Source organism: Pteronotus mesoamericanus, unplaced genomic scaffold (genome assembly GCF_021234165.1).
Source record: "Pteronotus mesoamericanus isolate MK-2021 breed Mesoamerican mustached bat unplaced genomic scaffold, CSHL_Meso_final contig_84, whole genome shotgun sequence".
Classification (NCBI taxonomy): domain Eukaryota; kingdom Metazoa; phylum Chordata; class Mammalia; order Chiroptera; family Mormoopidae; genus Pteronotus; species Pteronotus mesoamericanus.
The window spans coordinates 1,683,852-1,701,956 of NW_026555267.1; the positions used below are offsets into that span (position 1 = coordinate 1,683,852).

Below are 18,105 nucleotides of genomic sequence, written 5' to 3' on the forward strand. Positions count from 1 at the left end.
TAGGGACCAGAACAGGTGACACAAGATCATCTAGGAGCACAGGGATTCTTTGAAAGCTACTAGGACAATTTAAGGAAAGCCAAGTGACAGAGATTCGGGGAGGGAACGAGGAAAGGAAGAAGTGTAAAAGAAGGAGCAATAATAACAGGCTTCTGGAAGGGAGGGGTTAACCCGTTGGGACCGTGCGCGAGTTTGCTGGGGGAGGCGGAGTGAGCCGAGGGTGGGGCGGGGCTCTCCTCGCGGTCTCGGGAAAACAACAGGCCTCCCCAAGCCTACCCGGGTTAAGGGGGCGGGCCTGGGGGAAGCCACGTGCCGGAGCGGGAAGCTATAGGCTGTCCCAGAGTTGTTTGTGAGCGGCCATTGGCGGTGTCAGGGAGCCGCCTCCAGCCGATTGGCCAGGTCTTGGAGGACCGCCAGGGCCGGGGAGAGGAGGAGGCGTGAAACCGCTAGGCCGGGCGAGGCTGGGCCGAGCCGAGCGGAGCGCGAGAGCCACCTGCGCGGGCACCCTAGCTCGAACCGGAGCCGCGGTTCCGCCGCCATGCGCTGGATCCGCGCGCTGTTGAAGAATGCGCCCCTGGCAGGGGCGCCCAAGTACATCGAGCACTTTAGCAAGTTCTCCCCTTCCCCGCTGTCCATGAAGCAGTTTCTGGACTTCGGTACGGAGTGGGCAGGGGGCGGCTGGCCGCCGGGCCCCGCGGGGGTCAGGGTGGGGTGAATGTAGGGCTCTCGGCCAAGAAGGATGAACGCGAAAGTGACGACGAAGGGTTGCTTGGAGGGGAACAGGCAGGAAAGGGTTAACGGGGAGGAAAGGCTCCCCGGGCCTGAAACCGTTTTGGGTACCCCCCGCCCCCCGCTGTAGAAACTCTCCACTGGATTATTAATAAGAAGTTAGGGTCATTGAATAGGAGGGGTCCGAGGTGTCTTCCTGGGCTTTGTGAGGGACCTTGGAGAGCAAGGGGCAGCGAAGTGGTGATATTAAGGGCGGGGAGCTAGGAGCATGTACCCAGGCATAAAGGGTCCTGTTGGCTCTAAAGGTGGAAGACAGAGGAAGTAGGGGGAATACTGGTTGGAGTAACAAGGCAGCATTGGAGGTGCAGCCATCTGGCCTGGGTCCTGGAGGGGTCAGTTGGAGAAGATGCCCGCAGGAGAGAGGCCCTGACCAGAATACTTCCACACATTGACAGAGCCAGCCCCCAGCTGTCACAGTGGGCAAGGACACTTGAAGATCAAATTCCCTCAGTCTGGACTGCTTGCCCTCAGCTGGGCAGGGGCCCAGGGCATCATGAGATGGAGTCAGGCGGCTCGTACCCACCCTTGACTGCCCCTGGGTTCCTAGGCCAGGATCACCCACCATCAGTGTCCTGGGGGTGGAGGCTCTGGTGCAAGAGCAAGGCTGTGCCAGTGTGGTGACTGAAACAGACATTGTGTGGGCCCTGTCTGTCCACATGGTATTTCCATAGTGCCACCTGGGGATTAGGAGGGGGTACCCAGGACTCTCAAGAGTTGAGGAGACAGTGTCTGGCTCAGGTTACAGCTGCGTCATTGATGGGGGGGGGGGCAGGGAGGTGGCAGCCAGGACACAGAGCACCTGTTTCCCTGGACTTGGCCGCCTGCCCTCAGCCCCGTTTGATGTAGGAAAGCCTCCTGTGCCCACTCCCAGTCCCCAGCAGCTGATTAATCCAGATTAGGTGGACCCCAAGTACAGAAATGTCACAGCTGGGAGGGGCTCACAGTAGAGTTTGGTCCACTTGTAGCACAGTGGGGGAAACTGAGACCTTTAGAAGGAGAGTGACATGTCCTGGGTGACAGAGTTGGAAGCAGAACCTGGACTAGAACCTAGGTCTGCTGACTCTAGCCTGTGGCCTCATTCTGTCCATCACCCTCTTCATCTTGAAGCCCGGCCAAGGACCAGGGTGTACGGGTTACCATCCTTTGGCCCTGTCGGCCTCACGGGGCATGAGTGTTAATGCAGGGCAGGCAGCTCTGCAATAGGATTCGAGACCAGCCCGGATGAAGATGGGCTGGGCCAGAGATGGCGCTGAGAGCCTGCAGCTGTGGTGGTTCAAGGATTAGCTCCCCTCGGCCAGGGCCCAGCCCTGGGAAGGGATGGATTTCCCAGGCTGCTCTGCCCACCTAGTTCAACTCCCCCGAAGTGAGTGTCTGCCAGGTGGGAAACAAAGAGAAGTGAGTTAGGGCCTGGGAGTGGTCCTGCCCCTGGGCTTGAAGGAAAGCAGGGTTCAGCTGGGGGTACGGAGAAGATGCGGCTCCCCAAAGGGTTAGACCGGGGGGTGGGGAGGTCAGGACACCGCAGGTCATTGCAGTAGCTGCCTGTTCTGTGCCCCCTGTCCCTTCTCCTCTAACCCTCAAGAGATGAAGGATTTCATCAACCTGACCCCTGAGATGTCCTCTGGCTTTGATGGTTTGCAGCTATGTGGGCTCACCCCCTCTCTCCCTCTCCCCGCCCCCGACCAGGGTCCAGTAATGCCTGTGAGAAAACCTCATTCACCTTCCTCCGGCAAGAGCTGCCTGTGCGCCTGGCCAACATTATGAAAGAGATCAACCTGCTTCCTGATCGGGTGCTGGGCACACCCTCGGTGCAGCTGGTGCAGAGCTGGTGAGACCCCTGGCTAAGTCCCCACACCTCTCACTCCATTGCCAGATGCCCCAGGCTCAGAGATGGAGTCTCCATGCTCCCAGCAGCCTCACGGAGGCAGGGACAGAAGGGAGGCACAGGACTAAGGGAGGCTGGGAAGTGACTCAAAGGCAAGCAAAACGCTAGGCCAGAGCAGGGACTAAGATCAAGCTCTTAGCCTTGTGTCTGTGGGACAGCCCCATACCTACCACCTTTCTTTCTCTGGAAACCCTGGATCCACCTAGAAAGTTGTTTTCACAGCCAAAACCCCAAACCAGGCTAATGGCAGCGTATTCCCTCCCCACCCTGGTCCTGAAAGCCCAGCTCCTGAGGGGTTTGTGGGAAACAGAGAAACAGGAAGAAGCAAATCTTTAAATGTTACAATCCTAGCTACAAGTCAGACTATTTTGGATGTTGGAAAACACTCAAATAGACATAGGACCCACGCCCAAAGGGTTTCTGAGGGCAAAGATCAAAAGTTTATTGCCCAAAGCAGCAGTACCAGAGGAAAATTCTCTGTAAAGCTCACTCAAGAACTCTGTCCAGGGTTAAGTAACTAGATGACATTAGCCCATGCCAGTCACATGAAAAATAAACACGTTTACTCTGTGACTGGGTGTATTAGTGGCTAATTGAGGCTGGTCTTCAGTGGAACCTGTGCAGAAATCTCTTCCTAGTTCTGGCTGTAGTGGGTGTGGTCTAGCTGTGGTTTCCTTTTGGATTCAGGAACACCATACCAACTCTGAGCCCAAGGTCAAACTAGGGGAGTCCACGATCTCTCTCGGGGAGAATAAAAGAAAGCAAATTCAGTACTAAGTGGACCGTGGTAGGGGCAGTGAGCTGCTGAAGAGTTAGTTATATTTAAATTAAGAATAAAAGTATTATTTAAAAGTAACATTGATTGGGGTTTTCCCTCCTCCTAGAGGGAGTTAAACATTCACCTTGACATTTGGTAGAAGATAATGCCAGCTGCTACCAGCCAAACACTGTTAATGCTTCATAAGGTTTTGTTGGTGCCCGTTCAGCCTTTTTTTTCTTTGCATGGATCTGTATATGCATGGTATGCTAATTAAATGAGACATGGGAAGGAAAGTGTTTTGTGCACAAAGCCAGGCACACAGTCAGTACACAGTGAACGTTAGCCAAATCACAAAGTTGTGGGGAAGCTGAAATCGGTATGAAATGCACAGAGGAGGCGATGTGTCACTGGGCCTTACGGGGTGCCCAAAGAAGGGAAGGGCGTGCCAGGCCGAAGGAACGGCTTGTGCAAAGGTGTGGAGGCAGGAGAGCGTCCAGCTAGGGCGTCAGAGAACTTACTTTGTGGATATAGTGATATAAGAGAAAGCTGTGAAGGTGGGGTAGGGGGACAGAGATGATTTTCATGTAGCCCAACCAGGTCACCCCTTGCTGAGTCCTGTCCCTCACCGGTGCAAGACCTCTGCGCTAACCAGCATTCCCTACCGTGGGGCGGTGTGGGAGTTGTGGGAAGGAGACAGAAGGTGCCATCTGTTCTCCCTACCCTTTCTCCGGCTTTGTCTGGCTGATTGACATGGCTGCCTTTCCAGCTGGTCCCTGACGCCAGGGCATGGCTTCTCAGGCTCCTCCGAGGACACTGTGTTCCTGGGAGAACCAGGGGCTTGCAGGGAGGGCGGGGCAGGGAGCTGTTGAACTGCCCGTGGTGTCCCCAGCCCCTACGAAGTCCTTTCTGGAAAATGTTACACATGCGTGGGCTTGGCCGGACTTACTCCTCTCTCAATAATGTCAGCCGGCAGCAGGAGGGAGTGAAGTTAGACAAGAGAGAACACTTCCCAGGGGGAGACTCAGGTTAGAGGGGAACAGGCAAAGGGATTGCTGGAGCGTCTGACCCACTGAAGACACAGCCAGTGGACATTGTTTCCAGAATGGGCATCGGCTACAGCCAGAGAGAATGAGACGTGAGGGAAGGAAGGACTGCCAGACAGGGACGGGGTGGCTGCCCTGAGAGCGTGCACACCTCCTTCTGCAGCGGAACCCCCCTCCCCCACTCACCAGCTTGGGTAATGGAGGTGGCGGAGGTGGGCAGAGTGTGCATGCGAGGAGGGGAGTGACCTACTCGGGAGTCTGGCAGGAGAGCCTCTAGGCTCAGAGTCTGATGAATGAGGAACCAAACCTCCCCTTTGGGAGGTGGGAAGGTCCCATACAACTGCCAGTAGCAGTGGTGGTTCAGAGTCAAAGCGGGGTAATAGCTAATGGGGTTTCTGCTCAGCTGGGGAGGGGCGCTAGGCGGGAACCGTTGCCCACGAGCGAGGGAGAAGTCCTGGTTCTAAATGAACCTGATAAGTTATCTCAACTGACCCTGTTTTGGAAGTGACTGGAAGGTGACGGAAAGCCCTGGGTGTGGCGTCAGCATGTTTGACTTTGAGGCTTGGCTTTGCTGCTGGCTGGACGCTCAGTCCTTGGCAAACCTCTCTGAGCCTTGTTTTCCTCATCTGTGAAATGGAGATCCAGGCTGCTTCCAAGGGCCAGATGCCCTTGCTGGATGTGAAAGTGTCGGGAAGTCCGTGAACACAAGTGAAGTCCCCAGCATCACTCCTGGGCTGAAGCACCTCCAGGCCAAAGATGATGTGGTTGTGGCAGTTCTCTTAGACAATGTAGTAATAATGATGATGACAATGACAAAAGCAGGCTTAACCTGGAGGGCCTGCTGTGCCGCAGAGACTGTCCTAAGTGTGTCCACATATTAACCACTTAACCTTCACAATAACCTCATGAAGCAGGCCTTGCTATTATCCCCGTTTCAGAGATGAGTAACCGAGGTTCGGAGAGATTATGCACCTTGTCTGACGTCACTCAGCCGGTGGGGCACTGGGATCGGAGCAGGTTCTGTGAGCTGGAGGGCAAGGCAGAGTACGTGTTCTGGGGCAGGGACCTGGAGTCAGGGATTCCGCATCACAGGTCAGTGCGAAAGTAGGGTTCACATTGCAGGATTTCCTTTGCTGGCCAGTGTTGCTGGAGCGTGAAAGGGGCAACCTTGACTCCTCCCAGGGAGCCTGAGAGAGGGTGTGGGTTTGGTGGGGATGTGCTTCTAGAAACAGAGCAGAACCCAGGGACAGAGAGTCACTCCTGTCACTAATAAGAGTCTTGGCCGGGGTTGTAGGGTGAGGATGGGAGTCCATACCCTATGGTCGGTACCTTCTTAGGAACCTTCTCTGCCTGTCAGCAAGATGCATGGACCCCAAACCCCACCGAGGAAGGACCCCACCCCGTCCTGCAGGCACAATCCTTGTCCTTAAAAAGAATAACCACCGTCACCAACACAGCCTCCCAGCATCCAGAGCCTGCTCTGCCAGGCACAGAGCTGGGGCTTTAGCCAAATCCTCCTTTGGCTGCCTCAGCCACCTTACATAATCAGAGTGGAGACTAGCAACGTGCATCATCTTCCCTGAGTGCCGACTGCAGTGAACCCCATTTTACAGATGGGGGCCTGAATGGCTCGGTGGCCTCTTGAGGGCATGGTCAGCCATGGGACCCAAGCCTGCCTGGCTCGGGGTCCCCACCCGCCACCCTTTTACAAAGCGGATTCCAGATTCAGGACACATCTGTCGCCTGTCCACTTCTCACACGGCCATCGCCCTGTCCACATCGCTGTCCCCAGTGGCCGTGGGCACTAGTGCATGGTGCATACACTCGCACACACCCGTGGGCACACAGACCCACGCACACTCCCCCCGCTCCCATACAAAAGCCTCTGCGCACTTCCTGCAGTGCATGCTCATTCCAACATTCCTGCACACGCACACGCGCCCACATTCTCTCCTCCTCCTCCCTGGAATTCTGCCCCCCCCCCCCCACCGCGCCTCCCTAGGCCATGGCTCTGGACTGGATAGAAAGCCTCAAAAGGCAGGGTTTAGGGGATGGGGCGGGAGGAAGCCCTAGATCTCCCCAAGGAGTCTCAGGAGGCCTTGTTTACTGGCAAGGCCAGCAGGCCCAGGCCTTCCGCACACACTGTGTTAGGACCCCGCTGCTTCCTCTGCCTGCCGAGGGCGAGTGAACCTGAAGTGACTCCTCTGTCATTGTGCCACTGCTTTCAGGCCTCCCGTGTCCAAGTCTTGTTTTTCCTCTGGCCCTCGGCAGGCTATGCAGCCCAGTCAGTATAGCTCCAGCCCCAGCATCTCTCCCCTTAGGACCAAGATCTGGCCCCTACCCTTGGGTGTGCCAGTTCCCTGGGGCCCCCTGGGAAAATCCTGCTCATCCTCTGCACCCCCTTCCAAGAGGACACCCAGAACTACTCCCCTGCAGGAATGGCCCTGTGAGGGAGGTACACGAGGATCCTAAACCCTACTCCGCAGCCCTGGAGGCTGAGGCCTGCAGCTGGCAGCTCTCTCCATACCTGCACTGGTAGGCACTGCCTGTTGCCAATCCATCCTGGTGCCCTTTGCTGTACTTCACTGGCCATGCGACCAGGCCCTGTTTCTGTCCTCTCGGGTTCATTTGGCAGACATGGAGGAGCGCTGCTAGCAGCTAGAGCAATTAGCCTGTGGTTGGGTGCTGGGACTTGGGCCCCGCCCTGCTCCCTGCTCCTGGCCAAGCGTCGCCAAGCTGGTCAGGGCCTCCTAGCTCCCACCCCTTCCTCTCTGCCTGCCCTCTGGGGCTTGGGAATGGGTTCCAGGGCCCCCACCCTCCTGCTGGTCTGCTCCCCTTTCTCTTTCCACCTGTCCCCAGCATTGCATACTTGCAGGTTCTCTCCCCAAATCCCACATCCCTCCAAGAAACACGTGAGCAGAAGCTTTATCCGAGGTATGATTAGGGAACAAGGGACTGGAGTCACACATGTCTGAGAGAGAGAATCCTCACTTTACAGGGTAACTTCCTCATCTGTAAAATGGGGCTAGCAGCGGCACCCACCTTACAGCGTAATGGTGGAGGTTGAAGTGGGGGAGCAGGTGAGCATGGAGCAGAGCCCTGGCACAAGTCCGGTGCCCAGGAAATGCTGCCTGACATGACCATCGACATCAGCATTGCTCTTAGGACCAGTGCAGATGGTGAACAGTTGGCCATGTGGTGTAGACTCGACATCAGACAGACCTGGGCTTGGATTGCAGCACAGCTGCTTGCTGTGTGGCCTGGGGCGTATCACCTGCCCTCTCTGAGCTGGCTTCCTTGTCTGCAGAAAGGGGGACATACTGCAGGTCCTCGAAAACCATTGCTTCAGTCTATGTCATTTCATTATAACATTGATGAGATGTTTATATCAATTAGCCAGTGGTAAAATTGGTTTTGTTATACACATTTTGCTTAAAGTCACAAAACATGTGACAACATTAAGTGAGGACTTAATATACTGTATGCTCATCAAGGCTACTGGGAGATGAGTGACCCAGTGTAGATTCTGAGAACAGGTGGACACTAACGGACAGTGTGTAAGTGTCGGCTGTTACTGTTCTCCAGGGACATGAGGCGAGGCTCTAGGAGTGCCACTCTCTGCTGGGGCTCCAGGATGGTAAGGGGCTGCCGAGGGGAAGCTGGTCTTGTCTGCCCCCTGGGCTCCCCCCATCAGTGACCGTGCTGCCCCCTGTCGAGCGCAGGGTGCACCAGGGCTGGGACAGCCCTGTTCCTGACATCAGTGGGTCCCCGGAGCCTGACTGATTAACAACATGGTATGATTCACTGGTCAAGGTAGAGGCGTAGGTAGACACACTTCACCTCCTCACACAGTCATAGAAAGGATTACAACTAGATCTCTAGACAAATAACACCCAGAACCATAAAAAAATTGAGCTGATGGAAGTCTGACAACAAAGGATTTAAAGAAGCCATGTTCATCCAGTTGGGTAGGAGGAGTGGAGTCTCAGAGTTGGGTGGAGAGGTGCGGAGATTCAGTGTGGCGTGGAGAGGTGGCATGGATGATCCCACGTTCATGTATGGTGGGTGAATATCGGGAGGGATATCTCGGGAGCAAGCAGTCCTAGCCCCAGGCCAGACCACCCAGCCCAGGGTTCCAGTGCTGGGAAGATAAATCCCCGCAACTTCTGGCTGTAAAAACCAGTGGGGGTTGGGGCAGTGGAAGAAAGTGATGGGTTTTCAGGAGACTCAGCTTAAAAGGCCCACACAGACTTAGAACATATGCACACCCACCCACTCTGGGATTCACCACCAGGGCAACAGCTGGAAAGGTGCCAGTCACCTATGGAAAGTGGGTGAAGTGACTAGAAATGGGGTGAGTGTCAGGCAAACCTCCAGAAGCCAGGCAGTAGCATTGCTCCCTCCCCAAGCCCTTCCCCCACACAGTCACAAAGTGGTGAAGTGGGTTGCCCTGCCCTGGCGATTACCTAAGGCTCCGCCCCACACAGTTTACAGGTGCCTTTTCTATAATAGGCCATGCGTCTAAGACAGGGAGTCAAAGCAGCTCTACCTAATACCCAGAAACAAACACAGGGAGGCTGCCCAACTGAGGAGACAAAGAAATCTGGCCCAAATGAGAAAACAGAACAAAATCCCAGAAAAAAGAACTAAACAAAATCGAGATAACCAACCTTCAGATATGGAGTTCAAAACACGGATGATCAGGATGCTCAAAAGAACTCACTGAGTACAACAGCAACATAAAGGAAGAAATGAAGTTTACACTAAGTGAACTAAAGAAAAATCTACAGGGAAGCATTAGTGGAGAGGAGGAAGCCAGGATTCAAATCAACAATTTGGAACATAAAGAAGAAATAAGCAGTCAACCAGAACAGCAAGAAGAAAAAAAGAAAAAAAAACAAACAAACAGGGATAGTATAAGGACCCTCTGGGACATCTCTAAACATACCAACATCCAAATCATAGGGGTGCCAGAAGAAGAGGAAAAGCAAGAAATTGGAAACTTATTTGAAATAATAATGAACAATGTGGCAAAGGAAAGAGACATACAAGTCCAGAAAGCACAGAGTCCCAAACAAGTTGTACCCAAAGAGGACCACACAAGACACATCATAATTAAAATGCCAAAGGGTAAAGATAGAGAATCTTAAGGGCAGCAAGAGAAAAGCAGAGAGTTACCTACAAAGGAGTTCCCATATGACTACAGCTGATTTCTCAAAAGATACTTTGTAGTCAAGAAGGGACTGGCAAGAAATATTCAAAGTGATGAAAAGCAAGGACCTACAACCTAGATTACTCTACCCAGCAAAGCTATCATTTATAATGGAAGGACAGATAAAGTGCTTCCCAGACAAGGTAAAGCTAAAGGAGTTCATCATCACTGAGCCATTATTAGCTGAAATGTTAAAGGGACTTACTTAAGAAAAAGAAGATCAAAACTATGATCATTAAAATAGCAACAAACTCACTACTATCAACAACTGAATCCAAAAAAACAAACTAAGGAAACTAGAACAGGAACAGAACCAAATATGGAGATCATTTGGAGGGTTATTAGCTGGGAGAGGGAAGGAGAAGAATGGGAGAAAAGATGCAGGAATTAAGCGACATAATTGGTAGGTACAAAATAGGGGGATGTTAAGAAGAGTATAGGAAATGGCGAAGCCAAGGAACTTAATGTGCACAACACATGGACATGAACTGAGGGAGGGGAATTGCTGGAGGGAAAGGGGGGTACTGGGTGGAGGGGGGCAAAGGGGGGAAAATTGGGACAACTGTAATAACATAATTGATAAGATATTTTTAAAAAATAAAAGAGTGTGATTCAGAGCCTATGCCCAGTACAACCAGGAGGAGGGTGTCACATGCCGCCTGGGGACTCAGGATGCACTCAGTCGTTGACAGTGTTTGAACCACCATTCATAACAAGAGCAAACATTTGGGGAGTGCTCACTATATACTAGGCACTGTGCTGATGATCACATTTAATCCTCACCAAAAAGCAGTGACCCTCCCTTTACCTGACGAGGAAACTCAGGCCCAGAGAGGTTCCATGACTTACCCAGGGCCACACAGCTCAAGGTGGAAAAGTCAGGACTGGGACCCGGTGGAGCCAGCTCCAGAACGAGTTCTCTCACCCTCTTCTCTCCAATCTTAAGCGAGGGAGGGCGGGGCCTTTTCTAGAGAGACTGGTAGGCCCCAGGGGCCCTCCCTGCTCTGGGCTGCAGGCAGCCGCTCCTTCCTATTGTCTGAAGTTTTCTGCCAGAGGGAGGCTCCGCTCTCTGGCCCTCCCCAGCAGAACAAGCTGCAAGCTGGGCATGTTCGCAGGGAAACTGAGTGTCCTGGCTCTGGGGGACAGAGGACGGTGGCTCTAGGATGGCGCCCCCTGCTGCCGTGGGTAGGCCTGACTCCCTGGCAGAAGCTAGCCTCCTGCTGTCCCCGAGTCAGGGCTTCCCAGCACTGCCTGTGGTCAGCCAGCCCTTTTCTAGATCCTGGGGGAGCTGGCCTCCTGGCCAGGCCTATGAGAGAGGGGCACAGGGGGCAAGCCTCTTTCCACTGGGCCCTTTGGAGTGGAGTGTGCTCTCCAGCTTGGCAGAGCTGGGCCTGCCTGCTCGCCCCCGGCTTCTTCCTACTCACCATGTAATCCAGCGCCCTGGGCAGATTGCACTGCTCTGGTGCCCAGCCCCAACCCGCCCAGTCCAGAGTCAGGGGTGTGGTCTGTCATCCTCCTCACTGAGTCCACTCGGGGGGAGCCCTGGGCTGACCACTCTTCTCGCTGTGCCCATGGCATGCAACGACCTGTGGGACAGACAGTAAGATCTGTTCCATGACAGGGCTCGGGGAGGTAGAGCGACTTGCCTCAGCCTTCTCTCACTGCCAGCCCTCGGTCAAGTGAGCCCTGCCCTGCCTGAGACCCTACGGATGGGACAGCCTGCAAGGCCCTTCCAAGACTCCCATTCCGGGAGTCCAAAGCAAGGGTGCTCTAAGGGGATGAACACATGGGAGCTTTTCTTGCCTAATGTGCTGTGTTGTCAGGGAGACTCACGTACAGATGACAGGGAGTGAGAGAGTTTGTGAAGCAGCTTGTGATCAGCTGGCACAGCTCCAGGCGGTGCCCACGGGAGGGGCACAGCCAGAGTGAGGGCAGCCGAGTCAGGTGGGGAGGGGGCCCGCTCAGAGCTGAGGCGATGTCTCCCCCTGCCCCCAGGTATGTGCAGAGTCTCCTGGACATCATGGAGTTCCTGGACAAGGACCCAGAGGACCATCATACCCTTAGCCAGTGAGTGAGGGCCCTGGTTGGGGGCAGGAGCGCACGTATAGGCGAGTGGCATCTGAGGTCACAGTCCCAGGGGCAGAAGTGCCAGCGGGATGAAAGGAATGCCCCTTTGCCCTCAGAGATACCCAGTCTGATGAGGCACACTTGGTGTGATGGGGGTCCAGGCCGTCGGGCAGGCAGTGGAAGAGTCAAGGCGGGCTTTGGGAGGAACGGGGTGGGCGCTGTGTGATCATCGTCAGGTTGCGAAGGGTTGAGTGGGTGAAGACACTGTGCAGAGGGGGTCAGAAGTGGAGGAGAGTTTGAGGGATGTCCCAGGGGCTGGGCCTGGGTAGGGGCCAACAATGCCCTCCCCCACAGGTTCACTGAGGCCCTGGTCACCATCCGGAACCGCCACAATGATGTGGTGCCCACCATGGCGCAGGGCGTGCTTGAGTACAAGGACGCCTACGGTGATGACCCCGTGTCCAACCAGAACATCCAGTACTTCCTGGACCGCTTCTACCTCAGCCGCATCTCCATCCGCATGCTCATCAACCAGCACAGTGAGCTGGGGGGCAGTCATGAAATTCACCGTTTTAACTGTTAACAGGATGCAAAATTATGTTACCTCTTTAACAAGTATTCAGTGTAGTCGTCATAAAACTCTCATTGAAGGGGTCAGTGCTAGAGGAGAGAGCGGGCAGCAATGGGGGGTTGCTGCTTCAGGGTCAGAGGCCTTACAAGGAGAGGTAAAGAGGGGAGAGCCCTGGGGTGGGGGTAGAGCGGGACGGGCTCTGCAGCCCTACCTGCAGCACCCTCCTTCCCCCCATAGCCCTGATCTTCGAGGGCAGCACCAACCCAGCCCACCCCAAACACATCGGCAGCATTGACCCCAACTGCAACATCTCTGAGGTGGTGAAAGGTAAGCCCTCCCGGTTGCGCCTGGCCCGCAGAGGTGCCCCAGTGAGCCCTCCAAGCACACCTGGCCAGAGGGTGGCCCATTCTTCAGTGGGGAGGGGTCTTGCACCCTTGGGTTTAATGTTGGTGATGCCTAGTGTTGGTGCCAAGAGGACTGCCTGCTGGGTGGGCCACCCCCTTCTCTGAATGGCCTCTCTCCTCTTAGATGCCTATGACATGGCCAAGCTCCTGTGTGACAAGTATTATATGGCCTCACCTGACCTGGAGATCCAGGAGATCAGTGGTGAGTGAGCAGCGCTGTGTGTGTGTGTGTGTGTGTGTGACAGGGAGGCCCGCCTGTCCCACATGTACCTCTGTATTGCACTGTTTGAATTGTTTGGGGCCCAAGACCAAGGGGCAGAGATAGGCCACTTTCTAGACTTGAATTTCTAAGAGGGCAGGGCTGAATTTTATTTCTCTTTGTGTCCTCACTGCCCAGCACAGGGCTTGAGATTCCTCCATTCATTGATCCATTGCACATTTACGGAGCTCCTGCTACCTGCAAAGCTCTGTGCCAGACACCAGGGAAAAAAACACTTAGTCCCTAACGTGAAGAAACTCCAGGCTGGAGTGATTCTTGGGAAGCAGAAGACTGGGGTCAGGATCCCCTGGGCAGCACCCCTGCCCTCTCCCGCCAGGTGCAAAAGCTCTCCAGGGGATTCTAGTGTCTAGGTGAATGCTGGTAGACTGGGTATAGTATAGATAGATACTACTTGAATGTATAAATGGTGAATAGATGCATAGGTAAACAGTGAATGAATGGAAGGATGGATATGTACTCTCTGAATGAATAGACAGATGGTAAGGGTAGATGTTTGAACAGATGCTTAGACTGAAGGACCACTGGATGGTTGAATGGACACTGGATGGGTAGATAGAGGAATTAATGGATGTTGAGTGGACATGATGGATGGGTGGATGGATGGATGGTCAGATGGACAGATGGGTGGACATTGTATAATGGATGGCTACTAAATGGATAGATGGTTGAATGGGCACTGAGTGAATGGTAAGTGGATGAATGGATGAGCAGACGGGTAGCTAATAGATGGTGGGTAAGTGCTGTGTGCTAGGTGCTCAGTGAATGAATGCTGATTGGCGACCTCTTGACAATTTCCTGATCATTGGTCTTGACTTCCCCGGCAGCACCCAACTCCAAACAGCCAATTCACATGGTTTATGTACCCTCCCACCTGTACCACATGCTTTTTGAACTCTTCAAGGTAAGGAGGCTGGGGGGTATGGTGCTTTGTCGGGGGCGCGGTTAGGGCTAGGCTTCTCTTACTCATCTCGTACCCCTTTCCCTCCGCAGAATGCCATGCGAGCGACGGTGGAAAGCCATGAATCCAGCCTTGTGCTCCCACCTATCAAGGTCATGGTGGCCTTGGGCGAGGAAGATCTTTCCATCAAAGTATGTGACCCTTGACTTTGGGGGTCAGAGAGCAGTGCGGGGGGGGCTTCCCTCCTGCCCAGAGATGGACTCGGGAAGACCCTGGGGGGTGAGGAAACCCAGGAGAAGATCAAGGGTGCCGAGGGGTAGAGCAATGTGAAAAGCAGGTCTGGAGAGCCGCTGACATGTCTCATCCCCCTAGATGAGTGACCGAGGCGGGGGTGTCCCCTTGAGGAAGATCGAACAACTCTTCAGCTACATGTACTCCACCGCACCCACCCCCCAGCCTGGAACCGGGGGAACCCCGCTGGTGAGGTGGCTTCCTTCCAGCTCCCTTCCTGCCTCCCAAAGCGCACCCATCTGTCTCTTCCTCTCTCCTTTTCAGATCATCACTCTTCCCTGTCTCCCTCTTCCTTATCTCGTGTGTGTGTGTGTGTGTGTGTGTGTGTGTGTGTGTGTGAGAGAGAGAGAGAGAGAGAGAGAGAGAGAGAGAGAGAGATGTCAGTCACCTCTCCCGGGCTGGGCCTGCCTGCTCCTCCTACCTCTGCCCAGCCTGCCTCTCCCTACCTGTCTGTGGGTGTCTGTCTGTGACCTTTCCTCAGTTCTCCCTCTCCCCGCACCTCCCCACAAAGTTACTAATCACCGTTCGTTAACATTCCCCTGTCCATTCGCAGTGGAGTAGGCAGAGCTGGGTCTGGGAACTTGAGACTCAGAGGAGCCCGTGACCTGCCCAGACAGCCTGGCTCCCAGGGCCTTGCTCCTCTCCCTGCCCTGCTAACTGCCCGCGCCCCCACCCTCCGTGCCTCCGCAGCTTGCCCCCCTCCCCCAGACTGACCTCCCTCGTCACACAGCTCCTGTCTTGCCTCAGAGCCTTCGCTTTATTGTGTTTTCTCCCACCCCAGCCCCAGCTCAGCACTCCTTTCAGTGAATCGGTCACTGTAGCACCAGCCTCCTCATCATAGTCCCTTCCTGTCCCCATGCAGGCTGGCTTCGGGTACGGGCTCCCCATTTCCCGCCTCTATGCCAAGTACTTCCAGGGGGACCTGCAGCTCTTCTCCATGGAGGGCTTTGGGACCGACGCTGTCATCTATCTCAAGGTGAGGGGCCCTGCCTGCAGAGCCTGGCTGCTGGGGTTTGCCGACAGGTTAGGCAGGACCGCCTGCTGTTAGATTTCTTTTCCATCCCACCGGTCCTTTCCCAATTCCAGACTGAGACTCAGAGCAAAGCTACGGTTTCCCAACCCCGAGACGCTCCCGAGTTGGCAGGCAATTTCAGGGAGTCCATGGTCCGTGACTAAGACCCCTGTTGTAGAGACCCAGAAGGAAGGGGGAACCACAGAGAATCTGTCACTCAGCTCAGGAGGAGATGGAGGCCCAGAGTTAGTGACCTCCAAGAACCCACAGCCCAGCCTCCTTGCACGCTTGCTCTCCTTAATCCTTTGAGTGATCAGCCTCCTTAAATGGGCAGGAGCAAGACTCAGAGGGACAGACCCCCTGAAGGCCTTCCTGGGCCAGGGTTGGTCGTCTCAGCCAATGTCCAGAACTTGGTTGGGCTGACATACAGACCACAGTCAGCGGCTGCCACAGCCCACCTTGGGGCCAGGGTGTGTGCTGAGGAGCCGGGGAAGCATAGGGTCGTGGGAGAGGCTGAGCCTGATGCTCCCCAGGCCCTGTCCACGGACTCGGTGGAGCGCCTGCCTGTCTACAACAAGTCTGCGTGGCGCCACTACCAGACCATCCAGGAGGCCGGCGACTGGTGTGTACCCAGCACGGAGCCCAAGAACACGTCCACGTACCGTGTCAGTTAGGTGTCACGCCACTCTTCTGCACCCGAGAGGATGGCCTGCTTGCTGTCTCTGGGACCAGCCACCATGGTTACCCTCCCCGCCCCACCCCCGGGTGGGGGAGACTCCCCCTGGTGACCAGCTTCTATCTTTATGGAAATCACTGCAGTGACCAATGGTGGCCCCTAAGTGCCAGTCTGTCTCTGTGGAGATCCTTAGGTGGTCTCCCCAGTGTCCAATCTCTGTGAGCAATCCCTGAGGACTGGGGGATGTCTCCGCCCTGCTGGGGTGTCCCAGAGTTACGTTGCCATGGCAGTCCCCTCTCTGAGACCAGTGCTGCCACTTTTCTGCCAGGGGTCCTGGGTCCCCCTCACTGCCCTCCACAGCCTGGCCTTCCAAACAGACGCCCCCACTTGCCTTACTCCCCTAGTGTGCCCAGGCACCCCAGGTCCTGTGTCAGTGTTAGTTAGGAAGGCACTCAGTGGGTGGGGAAAGGCGTGGCCCCCCTGGATCTCTGGGCTGGGACCTGGCCCAGCCCCCTCTCTCCCTCCACTCTGAGCTTCAGGTCAAGGTTAGGAGGGAGGGAGTTCTCACTAGGACCTCATCCCTAAAGTGGAGGACCCTGGGAGGACCCTGAGGTACGTGCCCAGCCAGGCTGCTTGAAGCCCCCCAGGCAGCCTCAGCCGTGTTTCCGCAGCTCCGCAAGCCCTTCCGCGAGCGTCCTCATGTGCACACACCTGCCTGCCCACCTCGCATCCCCTCCGTCCGCCTGAGCTCCAGACCCCAACTCCCACCGTGCCCAGACACATGCGTGCATGGGCTGGCTTTCCCCCTAGAATGCTGTGTACATAGCTAGTTTTATAGCCCTGAACGCCCCCCACCCTTCCCCTTGGCACACGGGGGGTTAAAGATGTGTGCTCCTCCCAGTGGTTGTGACGGCGATAGTGACATCCACAGTAAAGCGGAGATCCAATGAGAGTTTGGCCCGGCTGCCTTCCTGGGGGAGGGGTATGCACAACAAAAGACAAACGCAGACTGCGGTCCCTGTGACCAGCATATGACGGGCGGGCTCGGGATGCCCTGACCGGCTCAGGGCATGACTCAGAGTGTACCACAAGCACGACAGCAGGACAGCCATCCATTCAGAACGCCCGGCAGCATAGTCACCCTGCCACACTCGGGGCACAGCACAAGCCTGACCCAGGCCACCCCCCAGCTAGGACAGACAGACAGATCACTGGCACATTGTGTTTATTGAAATAAATTGAGTACTGCCTCCCCCCCTTCACATGCACATGGGCACCCATAAAGCTCCTGATAGTTTCAAGGACCTGGGTGCCTTCCAACCTTCCCACCAGCCCTTCCACCAGGCCCAGGTGGTGCCAGTGCTCCCATACTTCAGTTTCCCTCAAAGGCCCCTCTCCCAGCCCAGACAGCAAAGGCGAGCAAAGGGCTGGGGCTCAGGGACAGGGGTGGCCCTCGAACCACAGGCCCCGGGCAGGAATGAGGGGAGTCGGCGTGCACTGGGTCCTGTCTGCCTCTCGGGCAGGTGGGAGGCCGTGGAGGGGGCTTCTAATCAGAGGCCCCACGGCCCCATTGGTAACTCCGGCCAGTGCTTCAGAAGCTGGGCTAGCTGCTGGCCAGCACTGTACCTGATGCTCCGTCCCTACGAGGACAGTTGCCACCCATGGGCTGCTGGGATGTCCTCCATGCCCATGGCGGAGGCGGCGGGGGGCGGGGCTGGCCCCACCCCTCCTTGAGTCAGAGCTTGCACTGTCTTCCAGTCCTGGAGCTCCGTGAGACCCCACTGGGACCAGGGCAGGGAGGGGCGGGCTGGCAAACCCTTCCTGCAGTTGCCTCTGCCTGGCTAGTATGAGGATTCACCCGTTCAGTCCCACAGGCATCGGTGCATTGGAAGGAGGTGTCCTTGGTCTCTACCAGCTCCTAAGTTTGCTCTGTGCCCAGGGAGGGCTCAGGTACTTTCTGAGGGCAGCAGGAGGAGAGGTGGGTCTGCCTCAGCAGCCAAAGCGCAGGCCTGACTGGGCCCCAGGAGGGGCAGGCCCATAGGGATGTCATCTCACCATTGGGACCACAGGACAGGGAAGGGGAAAAGAAGGAGGGTTTCACCCTCCCTTCTCCTGAAGTCCTACAAAGACCGCGCGGGATAACCGTGCTGCTTCCTCTGCTCTCCTGCTGAGGAGGCAGACTGGGGTCTACCCTGAGTGCAGCTTGCTGCAGTGCCCATC

The 18,105-nt window shown here is 55.7% G+C and overlaps 1 protein-coding gene across 2 annotated transcripts; it reads left to right on the forward strand.

The window, feature by feature from the left end:
* Window positions 1-401: 401 nt before the first annotated feature.
* On the forward strand, window positions 402-16,913 carry PDK2 (pyruvate dehydrogenase kinase 2). 2 transcript variants are annotated; one of them, XM_054585388.1, is made up of 11 exons: window positions 402-656; window positions 2,473-2,614; window positions 11,682-11,753; window positions 12,108-12,292; window positions 12,562-12,651; window positions 12,853-12,930; window positions 13,833-13,909; window positions 13,999-14,097; window positions 14,279-14,386; window positions 15,060-15,173; window positions 15,743-16,911. In XM_054585388.1, the coding sequence occupies exons 1-11, from the start codon at window positions 539-541 to the stop codon at window positions 15,881-15,883; spliced, it is 1,224 nt and encodes a 407-aa protein (XP_054441363.1). In that variant the 5' UTR covers window positions 402-538; the 3' UTR covers window positions 15,884-16,911. The 2 variants fall into 2 exon arrangements, with proteins under 2 accessions (XP_054441363.1, XP_054441364.1); XM_054585389.1 differs by lacking the exon at window positions 402-656 and adding an exon at window positions 1,978-2,152 and having other exon boundaries at window positions 15,743-16,913.
* The last annotated feature ends 1,192 nt before the right edge of the window (window positions 16,914-18,105 follow it).

Coding starts and splice junctions, on each gene's coding strand:
- PDK2 (XM_054585388.1), top strand. CDS start 539: ATGCGCTGGATCCGCGCGCTGTTGAAGAATGCGCCCCTGGCAGGGGCG. Junction 12,293..12,561: donor CATGCTCATCAACCAGCACA/GTGAGCTGGGGG, acceptor TTCCCCCCATAG/CCCTGATCTTCGAGGGCAGC. Junction 12,931..13,832: donor GGAGATCCAGGAGATCAGTG/GTGAGTGAGCAG, acceptor CTTCCCCGGCAG/CACCCAACTCCAAACAGCCA.